Source organism: Halichoeres trimaculatus, unplaced genomic scaffold (genome assembly GCF_033239565.1).
Source record: "Halichoeres trimaculatus isolate MK-OKI-2021-1 unplaced genomic scaffold, fHalTri1.1 fHalTri1_scaffold_21, whole genome shotgun sequence".
Classification (NCBI taxonomy): domain Eukaryota; kingdom Metazoa; phylum Chordata; class Actinopteri; order Labriformes; family Labridae; genus Halichoeres; species Halichoeres trimaculatus.
In genome coordinates, this window is record NW_027437199.1 from 1144482 (window position 1) to 1159778 (window position 15297).

Below are 15297 nucleotides of genomic sequence, written 5' to 3' on the forward strand. Positions count from 1 at the left end.
GATGAACTTGTTTTTTATTAACAAACAATTTTGTATTTATTTATTTTATTTATTTTTTAATTAAATAGAAATGATAAAAAAAGCGAAAAATAAATTGCACTTGCAAAAAAAAAAAGCCAAGATTTTGCACTTTTTTCATATAAATTAAAATTAATTAATTAAAAATTTAAAATAAAAAAAGGTATTTCAAAAATGTGCAAAAAATTTAGAGAAAAATGAATTTCAACAGTTTGCAAAATAAAAAAAAAGTTGAAATTTAAAAACTTTTTTAAATCTTAAATCTAGACTGTTTACAGCATATTGAGAGCCCACCGTTTGCTGAGGATGGGTTTTTTTCACATTTGAAACAAAGTACTGACGGTACAGTCAATCGGTATCAGTACTCAACGGTAACAGTATTCAGTACTTGATTATATGGTAATATCATTTTTGACTGTAAAATATCAAAGTTTTTTTTTAATTAAACATATTTATCTCTCAATATATAACCTTGCAATGCTGTGTTCATGTCACATCGAGGAAAAACTGCTAAAATTTCGCCCATGGAGCTTCAATTTACTACAAACACTCATCTTTCTTATGAATCCACAGTTTGATGCTCGACTCACGCTGCTGGTTAGCTTAAATATTTTAATGCTCATAAATACTGGGACCACACGGCTAATGTGTGACGACCCTAAAAGAGCTGTTGCTAACACTTCTCTTATTATTTATTGGGCAGAAATGTGTTTAACCATAAAGTAAAATGAAAGGATCAGTTGTGTTGGTTTATCTCACAGGAAGTGAAGTTAACATGTTGAATCACAGCAGCTTAGGTTTAATGAGTTGGATTGTAGTTAACGCGTTCAGATTGTAGTAAATAAAACCAGGATGATTTGAGTCCAGCCGTTTAACGTTTGCAGTCTTTTCTCTCTTTGTTTTAGCACCAGCCCGCGCCTCAGAAACCTCCTCCTCCTCTCCGTCTTTAAAAACCTCCTCTGGAACGGTCGTGTTTATTTACAGCAACGCTCCTTTCTCCAAATGAAGGCGTAAAAATAAAGTGATGTTGGAGTACTACGCCAGGCGCTCTCATTATGTTTCTGTGTCTGGAGATTACATTTACATGTGCATTAAAATACACCCCTGGTACACAATGAGCAGAGATTAAACTTTAATGACTCCTGGAGGGGAGCTGGGTCTGCGCACAAACAAAATAACACGAGAATTAAAGCTTAGTTAAATTCATAAACACAGTCGTAAAATAAAATAAATAGGGACACTTTTACTGTGAAGCATCAGGAGTGTTACTCTAACAGATAATTCAGAAGTTTCTTATATTCAGAGGTTTTAGCCCCGCCTCCAGGACGGTGATGTGGGTCAGGATGTCAGAGTAAAGGTGCTGGAGCAGACGGTTCATGTTGTGTTGTTTTGTCGCGTGTCTTCACGCACACTTCACTTCCTCCTGTAATATCTGCAGCCTCGAGAGCTGACAGTAAACGCCTCGTCTCGCTTGTCTCACATCCATCCCCACAATCTGACAAGTATCGCTGCTGTCTGTGCGCCGCCACCGCCGCCGCCGCCGCCGCTCCTATCCGTGCTTGATTTATTTCTGTTTCCCTCAGTCGCTACACGAGGAATGGAGATGGATTATATTTAGGTTTTGTTGTCAACAAGGACAAATGCTATGCAAATAAAAATCTGTGACTCGTTGAAATGCATTTCACCCTGGATCTGAGGCTTTTTATGCTTCGGTTTAAAAATTAGGTGAAAGATGATGTCTCTGCTTGTGAACGAGGCCTGTCTGAGAGATGTAACCTTTACACAAACAATCAGAGGCCTTCAGTACTTAGTGTGTCAGGATAAACCAGAGGGAGCTCTTCAGGTAAACTCCAGGTGGCACAGGTTACGCTTTATGTGACTATTTCTACAGTTTCTTGATATTTTTTTTTCCAACATTTCTGAAGAAAATTACGTTATTTGGTGATTATTGATGCAGAAATATAAGAAAACAGTTTCAGACTTGAGGAGTCATTCATGTGTCAGATGTTAAACCCTTTCATTGTGAGCTTTAAGCGCTTTTATTTGTGGTGCTTGTCAAAGTTTTTTCAGAGCTTTCTCAAACAGTGGTCACATTTCAGTGTCTGTAAAATGAACCATGGAGGGAGCTGTAAATAATTGTGTGGAAAAACCTTTTTTGCTGGGGAACATAATTAAGCTGATGCAGAAACAGCAGTTCCCTAAGTGTCCACTTGAGGCAGACTCCATAGCACATACCAGTTTGGTCATTTTACAGCAGAGTCAACATGCCTTTAAAATACTTTTTTAGCGTTGTTTTTCATTTTAAGAATTTTTTCATATTTCCGAAAAACATTGAAAATATTTCCAATTTTTAAAAAAATATTTTTATGTATTTATTTATTTTTTGCCAATTTTTAATTTCTTTTTTTTATTTATCTTTAGTGCATGTCTGAAATTGAAGTTTTGATGGTATTTTGCAATTTTTTTTAGAATTTTCTTTTTTTTGTGCATTTCTGAAATTCACATTTTAATGGAATTTTTGCAATTTCTTTAAAAAAAATTCAACTTATTTGAATTTTTTTCTAATTTTTTCAAATTTTTTAAAATTTCCAAAAAAATATTGAAAATATTTCAAAATTTTTCAAACATTTTGATTATTTTTTTGCCACTTTTTTTTAAACATTTTTTAAAAAAAAATATTTTCTAATCTTTAGAGCATGTCGAAAATTCACATTTTTGTTTTTGTTTTTTTATTTTTTTTTCCAATTTTCTTTTTTTTTTTTGCATTTCTGAAACTCACATTTATGCAATTTTTTTTTTTAATATAAATTTTAACTTATTTGAGAATTTTTTTCTAATGTTGTTAATTTTCAGGGTTTTTTTTTGCTTATTTTTGAAATTTCAGTTTGTTTTAATTTCTTTACTCACTTATTAAAAATAAAAAACTAAGAAACCACATGTAAAATTAAATAAATTAAAAAAAATCTTTTTAAAATATTTTTTCCCTTGATTTTAACTATTCATATAATTGTATCTACTTTTTTGTCTTGTGAAAACAAAGTTGATTTTATGGCTCCAGAAACACTTTAATTTAGGAGAGCTGAGGAAAAATGGCTCCTATGAAAGTTATGGACCCCTGATCTAAAGCTGCTCTGCAGAAAGGATCTGTGTTCTTGCTGTTCCTCTTGTTTTTTAGGCCAGAACAGGTCGTTCATGTCTTATTTAAAGTCTGTTTCATGCTGGGCTGAAAACTCTGCTCAGGAGCTTTAAGAAGTTCATTCACCGCTCTTTTCAGAACGTCACCTCCTCCTGAGTGTTTGTACCGATTTATCCGTGTGAACACAAAGAGCTTCTGGTCGTAATAAGGACTTCAACCTTTGAGTGAGTCTTTTTACAGGAGAGTCTCATTCATGCCCACAAGGCTGGATCCTTCAGAGGACCAGGCCCTGAACCAGGACAAGCAAAAGAAAACCTGAGTGTGTGTGTGTGTGTGTGTGTGTGTGCCGTACCGAAGCACTTGCTAAGGTTTGTCTGTTTGTCGATGAAGACTTTGGCAGAGACCACGTTTCCGAAAGGCATGAACATCTGCAGAATGTCCTGGTCTCCAAACTCCTGGGGCAGGTGGTAGATGAACAGGTTGGCGCCTTCTGGACCTGTCGGGGCGAGACGCAGAGCAGGTGTGAGGGTCAGAGTGCGCTTTCATTACCTGAAGCTGCGCGAGAGGCAGCGCTGCATTGTGGGAAGTGCCACTGCCTGCTGTAGTCATAGGAACGGGGCTGAACGTGCGGCTGAGCGCGCCGCTGAGCACGCCGCTGAGCACGCCGCTGAGCACGCCGCTCGGCACAGTATCAGCTGACCTTGAGTTTGTTTTTGCTTTTAAACAAGATTCTGCTGCGATTGTGTTGAACATTAAACAAAGATGAAAGCTTTTGGTTTCATTGAATAATTATTCGTGGGCTCTCTGTTCCGATCCATTCAGCCGCTCGGCGCCACGGCGTCTCTCTTAAGAGGGGTCGCGGGTCGCTCAGCGTTTCTCCCGGGAGGGTTTTGAATTCCTGGATGGATTGTCAAAGAAATAAAAAGCATCTTTCACAAATGGGTCTTTGTTGGAGGCAGGCAAACAAACACTGTGTGCTTTTTATTCTTTCACTAAATTTTTCATCACCTCCTTTGTATTCAACACTTTTGTTAAAAGCTTTTGGGGAAATTTAACCTCAGCTGTCAGCCTCTGCGTGGAGGTGACGCTCCACAGCGCCTCTGATAGTCACAATTATCAATTTCACATTTTCTGCTCCAGGATGTTATAAAAGGAACTTTACAATCTGCAGCAGCTTTAATAAGCGTGTTCACAGAGAGCAGCTCAGGTGAAGAGAAAGGTATTTGAGGGTTTCTCCTTTAAACCTACGGAGAATGGAGTAAAGAGCAGAGAATAATGCTGAAATGTTTTCAATAAGGTTCAGTATCAGTGTCACTTTGTTCAACTTTCTCACTTTGTTTCATTTCTCTGGAAAACTCAGTTTTCCACCAATAACTCCCACATTTCAGAGACTTTCATTGGAAAAATTTGATTTTTTTCTTTATAACACTCCAAAAAAAAAACCCAGATAAAGTGGGTCTCTGTGCCGTTGATGGAGGGGGTGTGGCCTGTTCACGTTGACCACGCTCATATCTTTGGGTCATGTTCACATTTTCAGTCTGTGATAGAGATAAATCCTCCTGAAGATCTTTATGGCTGCAAGAAAGTGAGAGCAAAATGCTAAAGACGCTTCCCACCATTGCCCTATTCATACGATCAACTCCATCTGTTTAATGGAAAAATGACTTTTTTACTTTATTTCCAGAAAAAAAGGGGATAGATGTTGGGAAAAATGGGACAGCTGTAGCCAAATAGACACTTAATGAAATTAATTCTATGTGAAATTTGGTTGAAAAATGTGCTTTGTACCTGTACCCCACATTTTTGGTTTAGCTTTGTTGTTTTTCTTATTTTAATTTCTGTTATTTTTAATTTTTTTTGGACCCCAAGTGTATATTTTATATTTTGATTTTGATTTTATATATTTTTGTATTTTTTGTTTATTGACAAAAAAGAAAAATAAAAGGCAGGAAAAGAAAAGATATGACAAATAAAACAAAGCTTAAAGTACTGACAGAGTAAAAAAAAGGTAAAATAAAAAAAAGTAAAAAAAACAACAATAGAATAATAATAATAAAAAAAAATAAGACAAAAAAAGAAAATTAAATTAAATAATACAAAAAAAAAAAAAAAAAAAAAAAAATCCAAACTGCCCTCATAGCACTCTGACAAACTATATATTAGTTCATATATCTAACATTCTGTGCAGGTAAACAAATACCACATCCTGTTAAAACTAAGGAGAATATTACCGTAAAACCTTGAATATATGAAAAAACATGATTTTATTTATTTATTTATTTTTTTTTCTTGAAGGAATGAATTAAGCAGCTTCTCTCTTGCTTTCTGCGTGTTAGCATCCTGCTAGCTACTGCTGCTATAGTAGCTGTATATAGTTTTTTTCTTTATTTTTTCTTTGGGCATAAAATAAATGAATAAATAAATAAATAAAAAAGTCTCCTAAGGTTTAATTTTTTTCCAGACGTGAAGCGTATGCTTTTTGTTTTTTTGGTGCTTTCTTGTTGTTTATTAAAAATTAGAAAAATAAATAAATAAAAAGTGGAAAAACGGATATTCAACAAATAAAACAAAGCTTATGGTCATGGTATGGTATGGACAGTGTTAAAAAAAAAAAAAAAAAAAAAAAAAAAAGTTGAGGATATACCCATGCCTCAGAGTCTTAATTGAACATAAAAAAATAAATAAATAGAAATAAAATAAAAATAAAAAAAGCCACAGAGCTGCTTAATTTGGCATATACAATAAATTATTAAAACACTTTTTAAAGTAGAGTTTTTTTCTGAATTAAAAAAAGAAAGTAGAGCTCAAATATGCTTGTTTTTCTAGACTTTTGTTCAAGAAGGAAAATCTGTAAATTTCTGTGTTAATTTAAAATATCTAAGAAAAATGTAAAACTTAGTTTAAAAAGCAGCAAAACTTAAAAAAAGCACCAAAATGACCCCACAGAGCAGCAAGTTTTTGGCTTTAAAGCAACTTTTTTGCCTTGGTGGACGTGTTTTGTTCTGAGGACGTGTTATGTGAAGTACAGACTCTCAGACGGAGCAGCGCTGATGTTCGGACACACGGCCCGGAGCTACTGACCCTCTTTCTGGCTGCCTGCGGCCCCTTGCTGCTGCAGCAGGGACTGGCTGTAGAGGGTGGGCAGCGCTGCGGCGGCGTACTGCTGGATCCCTGAGTAAGCCTGCGTCAGCGCGTCCATGGTGCCCGCCGTCCCGTTGGTAAGCCCTGCGCCGCCCAGGCCTCCGTTTAGAGCCGCCATACCTGAGAGCATTTGAGCAACTTTACATAAAACCCAACAATAAAGAAAGAAGAGTGCACTTACTCATTAGCGCTCCCACCGAAGGTTGTGTTTTTACCACACATACACACACTGATACACACACCACACACACTGAGACTGGACTGGAAGTTACACACTTCACTTTACACACACACACACAGGGACACACAGAGAAGACACGTCAGGTCACAGGACACACTCAGTGTTAGTTTACACACAGTTCAGTTCAGGATGAGGAGCTGATGACAGCCAGAGCTGCACAGAGGTCGTCACAACCGAAGCTCGCAGCAACACACACACACAGAAACACACACACACACACACACACACACACACACACACACACACACACACACACACACACACACACAGTATGGACAGTGATGTGTATAAAAGACAGAAACACTTTGAAAAACAACAGAAATCACAGGAAAACACACAGAAACCCACCGACAGAGGCAGAAAAAAACACACTGAGCATTTTAACCCACGCTTTAGTCTGTCAGGGTCAGATTTCTCTGAGAAAATCACTTTAATTAATCTTTTTTCTGTTTTCTATAACTTTATCTTAACTTCATGACTCTCATGTAAACATTTAATGTTTATCCAGACGATTCTGTATCTGGTTTCCATCAGTAATTAATGCACAGTTTGATTAGTTTGAACTTTTTATAACAGAAAAGTGCATCGACTGCAGAACTTATCTTCCTAAAACAAAAGTAATTCAGTTTGTTTTCTTTTATTAATGCTCTATTTTGTCCCTGTTGGCACACCGTAGCAAAGCTGCTGCAGTGTCTTCCTGATTCCCACTGTTCTGGAAAAAACACCGCTGTGATTTTTTTAATGATGATTTAATCATTTCACTTTGAAAAACTCTGAGATGGCTCAGTTGAAAAGTTAAAACTATTTTATTTTATTTTACTTTTTTAGCTGTTTTAGTTTATTTTAAGATCCTCTTTGCATTTTCCAGAGATTAGATTGGATTTTTAATCATTTTCTTTGAGAAGTTTCTTCATTTGTTTCGCCTCATTCATCAGCTCCACCAGCTTGTTTGGTGATTTTATCTCCTCTGTCAGAAAGTTCATAGATTTCTGTAATTTTCTTTTTTATTTCCTTCATTTTTTCCTCCATTTAATTACTGTTTTGTCTCCTCTTTGGTGGAATTTCTCCTCATTTTAACTTCGTTTTCTTCATTGTTTTCTGGCCTATCTGAAATCTCAGTCTACAGCATGCAGATGTGACAGATGCACACTTTTTTTTTTTTTTTTGCAATCTTGTAATCCCTTAAAATCTGTGTAAAGCAGCAATAAATGTGTGTTGTGAGTTTGTCACACAGCAGACACGTGTCATTGCCCACTGAGCCAAATTGGAAAGATTAAAAAAAGTCTAAGTATATCAATTAAAGTTTCAAAATCATGGAAAAACAAGCACTTCTCTCGGGGCGCTCACAAAACCTACAGTAGCAATGGAAGCTAGCGCCGGCAGCCTCAACGGTCGGACTGAGCTCGACCTGTTTAAGCTATAAGAGCCAGAATCTGACTCTGAATCAGACTCTGATGGTGCTCGGCCTCGTTTGTCAAGAGCTGCCTGAGACTCGAGAGCGAGCGGGAAACCACCACAGCTAACGACGCTAAACACAGACATTTTGACACACAGTTTGTGAGCCCAGCTCCACGATTAAACCCTAAATGGTTCAAAGACTTTTTTCATGTTTTAAGGAAATACATTTATGACCTTTTTCATGTGTTTAAAAGAAAATGTCTGAATTTGCTTTATATGGACTTTAAGTACTTCAATCTGGTGAGCGAAGCATAAGAGACGGATGCTGTGGGGCGACTGCAGCATCAGTGTGTGAATCATCTTAAACCTAAGGATAGAAAAATAAACGGGGGAGGTGAACAGAGCTGGCTTACCGGGCCACAACAGACTTAAAAAATAACCTTTAAAGCACTTTTGCGCTGTTATAAATCTTAAAGTTGAGATCATAAAATACATCTTATCTAGACATGCACAGAGCGGTCAGTCGGCCGATCCATCGGTGCTGATTTCCTTAATTTTGGGGGATCAATGATCGGTCTGACAGCCAGCCATTGTTGCTTTTTGCTCTGAGGCCTCAAACTCAGGACACTTCATTGGTTGTTTAAGTTAAGTCATAAAGATTTTATTGTTTTACAGGTATTGTTCAATGGTTTTCAATAAAACAAGATTGGAACATTGAAGCCTTTTGCTGTCAGTTACAAAAAAATGAAAAAATGTGCTCAGTGCACACCTAATCTTATTGCATTCATTTGATTCCTGAATCGAGTCTGGCTGCTGTAAAACGTTGATATGAGCTTAAAAAGACTTTGAGATGCAACAAATTAAAGAGGAATTTTAAAATTCCAAACAGAAAAGTGATGAATTGTGATTAAATATTGTAAATTAGAGATGATTGGTGCCTAAGAAGTGAATCTTGGGCCTTTAAATAAAAATAAAGAAACTTTACTTTTCCAATCCATTTTAAAAGTCCAGGAAATGATGAAAAGTTTATGTTTTTGAACATGGATGATGGAGACAGCTCGTTAAGTTTTTACACTTTTAGATAAAAATGGATTACAAGTGATCTGTATCTGTCTTTAAAGATGAAATCCACACACACACACACACACTCACTCACAAACACACACCAAAGAATCCATTGAGCACGCCGCGAGCTGATGAGCTTTTCCAGCCTGTGACGTCTCACTCCAGGGGTGAGGACGGACGGGTGGAGCAGGAGCAGGGTGGGGTGTGTGTGTGAGGGTGTGTGTGTGTGTGTGTGTGTGTGTGTGTGTGTGTGTGTGTGTGTGTGAAAAGTGGAGGAACGCAGCAGTAACACTCATTAGCTGCTTGTAACAGCTTAATATCACGGCGCAGGGCAGCTTGTCTGAGGGGGTCTGACATTGGCTCGGCGTCCTGTCGCCTCACCGTCGGACACAGAGAAATAAATTATCACCGCCGAGCTCCGGATTATAGGTCACTCATTTATTCAGGAATAATTGCACCAGTGACCTTTGCAATTCAATTAAGGCCTAGATGTGTTTAAATGAGGGCGGTCGGTGGTGGGAGGAGGTGATGAGGAGGAGGAGGAGGAGGAAGGTTAGCAGGGGAAGGATGGGATGCAAAACTAAAGCGACCCGTTTCATTCCAAAGACGAGCCTGTGTGTGTGTGTGTGTGTGTGTGTGTGTTTCTGTAGCTGTGTATGATTTACACGGTGGATGCAGCTCCTCGAGCCGAGGAGCAGAAAGGTCAGAGGAGAATAATGTGGAGGAGGAGGAGGAGGTGGAGGAGGAGGAGGAGGAGGCGCGTCCAGGATCTGTGCTATAATAACTGCGCTGATTAAGATCCCCGTCGCCTCCCAGAGGTCAGAGGCAGGACACACCACGAGGAGCGGAAAGAGTCCAGGGAGACCACACACACTCACACACATATACACTCACACACACACACACACACATACACTCACACACTGTACAGTCCATCAGTTCACACATAGAAACGTGAGAGCTAGAAGCTGAACTCTGGATAAATCTTGTGGTTTTATTTCTTCCTCTCACCAACGTTGTACCCTGGGGTGAAGTTTGTCTGTTGGACTGATTAACAACTTTGATTTTCTTTCTAAGACTTTTTGTACAACAAGATTTTTAAGGCGCTATAAACAAACAAAGTTATTAAAACATGAATAAATTTCTGTCTTAACGTGATGTTATTTCATTCTCTTGTTTCTGTAAACGACTGGAGTTTAAGGTTTTAGATGAGACAGGACTCATGTTTGTAGATTTGGTGTTTGCATTTCATGGGGAGTAAAACTGACGTAAAGATGTTGATTTACATTAAATTTGTACATTTTTCCTCAGCATGAAATTATTTCACTTTAATTTTTGGCAGATCTATGTATGTTTGGCATGTACCAAGTGTTTTTGTCTTATTTTAAAGTACAGTTTTCTCTTTGTTTCATCAAAATAATTGTCAAAGATTTTCAGGGAAACAAAAGAAAACATCACAACAAACAAACAAACACACACTGTAAAACAACAGCAACAACAGCAACGCCACGGACAGCCACGTGAGGAGACAGCGCCAGCTCTGCCCGGACGGCCCCACAGCACTTTGACAGCAAGCATCACCCGGACACAACCAGGAAGCAGGTGGAGGAGTGAAGGAGTGAAGGAGTGGAGGTAAAGATGGGTGAATGGATGAAATGTGGTCGGGGAGGTGAATGAGTGAGGACAGATTACTTACTCTGATACAGGGAGACCACAGGAAGAAGCAAAATATAATTTTATTCTTTTTGGAGCTTTCAGGGTTTCTTCTACCCCCTCAAAAGCTACACCATGTTTTTTTCTTACATTACTCCTCATTTACTCAACTTTTTTCATGTCTTTTGTTTACTTTTCCTGCTTGAACTTACTGTTTCATGAAAAAAAAGTAAATAAAGTAAGACAAATTTATTGTGCTTAAAGCAGAAGCTCTATCTGAACCAAAGGTCTTCAACCTGTGGCTCTGGAGCCTCATGTGGCTCTTTGACTCCTTTACAGTGGCTCCTTGTAACTTTGAACTAATGAATAGCTGATATAAAAAATATATATTTTTTTTTACAAGGGTATTGATGATTATAAACATTGACACTGAATAAAATATTGCAGTTTTGGGAAACTATGTTTGTGTTCAATTTTTTTTTTTTAAATTTTAATATTAACATTTAATAATTATTTTTTTGAATTTTTAAAAAAGATGTGATTTTTTTTTTAATGTCAAAATGTTTCAATTTTTGCGAAATTTTGACATTATTTTTTTTCTGTTTATGAATTTCAACTTTTTTTATTTTATTTTATTTTTTTTTACAATTTTTAAAAGTTTCTCATTTTTTAAAGAAAATTCCAATTTTGGGGATTTTTTTTTTTTTTTGCCAATTTAATAAAAAAAAAAAAAAAAACAAGACATCACATATATAATTTCTTAAATCCAAAAAAACCGTCTTGTTTTGATAAATTTTTACCAGATTTTAACTATGTTTAGATTTTTGTACACATAATAGTTTTTATTGTGACGATAAAGTAGATTTTGTGGCTCCAGATTGACTTCAATTCAGGTGAGCTGAGGAAAAACAGCTCTTGAAAATTTGCAAACCCCTGGTTTAGACGGACAATTCCACAATTTTGTTGCTAAATGCGTCAAATTTTGACACCTGCATGGGTTTTTATAATTTCTTGTCCAATGATTTATTTATCAAATGAAGCTTTTTGGTTCTTCTAAAAAAAAAAAAGGTTTTAAGGAGGTTTGAATGTGAAATCTTTGAGATAACTTTTTATTTTCTGTCAAAAATGTCAGATAATTCTAATTTTGACTCATATTTTGACCCAAAAGCCTGTGTAGGTCAAACTGTCAGCGTGCTCCTTTGGCTCCTGTAACTCTGCGTCCCTCTGTATCGGCTCACAGCGTTTGGCAGCGATGGAGCTGCTGGGTGGAGCGGGGGGTGGAGGTGGAGGTGGAGGTGGTGTGGCTGATGGCAGGGTGAATACTCACTGTTGATGCTACCTGCTAGTGCATTAATGTTGTTCAGGCCTACAGTGGCGCCTGCCAGGCCCTGCAGGGTGCCCAGAGAGGTCAGAGAGTTCATGGCTCCGGCGTTGGAGCTGGCTGTGGTGCCCGCTGCTGGGGGGGAGAGAGAGGAGGAGGGGGGGAGGGAAGGAGTGAAGGAGAGAGGAGAGATAAGGAGGGAGGCGCGTTATAAAAGCATTTCACAAACTGCCAGGCTCCTTCAGCTGAGGTGAAGGTTTTCTCATCCCACGGGTATAAAAAGTAACTCACACACCGTGGAGCTTAAACAAAAAATCCTCCTCTTATGAAATCTCTTCTTCTAATTTCATCTCTCCATCAGAACGGCACACTCTGAAAGCACTGCTGAGAAAAGTGGCTGCCTGCCTCCACAGATTTTATTCTTAGAAAGAGGTCAAGATCCTACAGCTACGGATTTTAAGGCAAAGTGGATCAAAGATGTTTCGCTGAATAAAAAATGGGACATTATTTGATTTTCCTCAAGTGAAAGTGGCACAAGAGTATTTCTGCAAACCCTGTTTTGTTTGAAAAACTGCCCATGATGAGCTCAAAGTAAAGTGCAAGGTGCAGAGAGGTCAAATTCAGTCCCTCCAAGTACTTCTGTGTGTTTTCAAGAAGATCTTCCTGAGTCTCTTTAAAAACAAAGTGCTCCTGCTGCATCTTTATTTACTCAGCAGGTTTTTCCTTTCTGACACTCCCGGAGCCAACACTGACTCAGGAAATGATGCAATAACTTTGTGTTGCATAAAGAAAACCGTGCACCAACAGCGTACGACGAGATGCCAGCAGGTGCACAGGTGGGTGGAAACACGCTCGGTGGTTACACCGAGTGGGAAGCTGGGTGGAAAAATGACAACTGTGACGAGTGACGCGCTGCTTTGTGCTGGTTGTACCACGGGGCTGTAGGTTGAGGTGTGCAAAACAATCTGGAAAAATAAAGAAGTTAAAAAGAGGAGTTTATGTCTAAAGCTTTGATTTGACATTAAAGATGGATGCTATCTGTTAGCGTTGTGTCATACTGTGTCATAAAGTTATGTAACATGACTTAGCAAAGCTTAACGTGATGTAAAGTAACATGAAGTAACATATTGTGACAAGATGTATTATTACTATTGCTGTAAGGCGATTAAAAAAAGTAATCTAATTAATTACAGGATTTGTGATTAATTAATCTAATTAATCACATTTTAATCTCATTGCAGCTTACGTTCCTTAAATAAAGAATCTGAATTCTGGGATATTACAAAATGTTAGTGCATGACTAATCGAACAAAAACACAAAGAAGATAAGTTTTTTAAATCCACATTTTTTTTTTCAATTGGCTAATAGTGAAGTGACCGTGTTCGCTGCCATTGACATTAATAGACGTCAATTCGACTACAACTGTTTCCTGCGTCTGAGATGAATGTGATAAAAAAAAGTACGTTTGTCTGTTTTTTTGATCAAAAACAAGAAAAAAGAGATAAAGGGAGAGAGTCCACTCTTCTTTGGTAAATTTTGGTTTTTAAATGGTCATAGAAAACTATATTATTTGGGTCTTGAAAGATCTTTAAAGATGCTCTGAAAACGGCAGGCAGCTAATGAGTAAATCGCGATAACTTTTCTTTATCACCCATTAATTTGTGGTGTAATTAATTAATCGAATTAACGCATTGTGATGTGGCTTGACGCAACATATCATGACATTACGTATTTGACATAGTAAAGCAACATGACTTTATGGCGTAATGTTATTTTATCAACATAAAATAACGACATAATATCTGGTATGTTGACATAGAGTATCATATTGTGACATGTTGTGTCATGACATTGTGTAATGAGACCTAATGTTTCAAAATGTGTAGTTACTTAATGTATTGCATCATAACATAACCTCATATTGTTTTATATTGTAACATATTGTAAAATAATGTCATAGATTGTAATGGGACGTAATATAATATATCATATCACAACATGTTGTAACATATAGTGTAACTAAATATAATGTACTGAATCATTACATTTCATTTTGTGACTTGGTAAAGCAACACATTGTGAGGCATCGTGATGTGATATAACATTATCCTGTTGTTATATAATGTTATAGATTGTATTGGGAAATATTTTAATGTATCATATCACAACATGCTGTAAGGTATATAGGGAAATAATGTAACATAATGTATTGTATCATGACGCACCGTTTGTTGTCATATAGTGGTGTGATGTTGAATATCATGAGAAAATCTAACATATTATAACGTGACGTAATATAAAATACAATATCATGACATGTAAGGTGTCATACGTCGACTTAGTGTACCGTACTGAATCATGGCGTGTCATGTTGTGACACTTGCTGAAGCAACATGTGGTGACATATCATGGTGTGACATAACATTATACAATGTAGCCTTTTGTGACAAAACGTAACTTAAGATATCGTGACTCAATGTAATATATTGTGATGTAATGCACCAAATCATGTCATGACATGTTGCAACAAATGGTGACTAAGTGTAATGTAACGTACAAAATAGCGATGTGTAATGTTGAAACACTTGGTGAAAAAACATATTATGACAAATCTTGATGTGACAGAATTTTTTTTTTGTTGTGACAATTTTTTTTTTTTTGTTGTTGATGTGACTTTTTTTTATTAATTTAAATGTGACATAACACTTTTTATGGTGTGACGTTGCTTTTTTATGTGACATAATTTTTTTGTTGTTGTGACATACCTTTTTTTATTTTGTTGATGTGACGTAACTTTTTTTTTTTTTTTTTTTAAGTGTGACATAAACAATTTTTTGGTGCGACGTACCATTTTTTCATGTGACATATATATATTTTTTTTGATGTGACATAACTTTTTTTGATGATGTTACTTTATTTTTCTGGTTGTGACGTTAACATTTTATAACATGGTATCCTAACATTACATTATGTAACATATTGTGACATGTCATGACAGAACATCACATCAAAATGTATCATGATAGTAAATATCTTGACATAATGTGAGGTCATGTGATGTGACAAATCATGACACAGCACATCAGGATGTAAATTACTGTGTTGTAATGTACTGTTAAGTGATTTAATGTGATGTATTAATCTGTACATGTCACGCTGTATCATGCAACTCAGCACATTGTTTGTATCTTCAAGATCTCATCTTTGCTCAGCACTTTATTTTATCCTCCAGTTTAGTTTCATCATTTTATCTCATCCTGCTGTTTGGTGTTATTTTGTATTTTGCTGTGTCTTAAGTATTGCACAAGACATGGTTTGCAGAG

The 15297-nt window shown here is 36.8% G+C and overlaps 1 protein-coding gene across 25 annotated transcripts in view; it reads right to left on the reverse strand.

Annotated features, from left to right (window-relative positions):
- The window catches only part of celf2 (cugbp, Elav-like family member 2), a 293462-nt gene that overhangs the window by 4076 nt on the left and 274089 nt on the right, over positions 1–15297 (reverse strand). For 7 of the 25 annotated variants that reach the window (XM_074698156.1, XM_074698155.1, XM_074698175.1 and 4 more), the window contains 3 exons: positions 11980–12108; positions 6236–6433; positions 3507–3650 (listed from right to left, as the gene is read on the reverse strand). In XM_074698156.1, the coding sequence (XP_074554257.1) occupies positions 3507–3650; positions 6236–6433; positions 11980–12108 (471 nt within the window). The remainder of the gene's footprint in view (positions 1–3506; positions 3651–6235; positions 6434–11979; positions 12109–15297) is intronic. The other 18 variants (XM_074698171.1, XM_074698162.1, XM_074698178.1 and 15 more) reach the window with 6 other exon arrangements.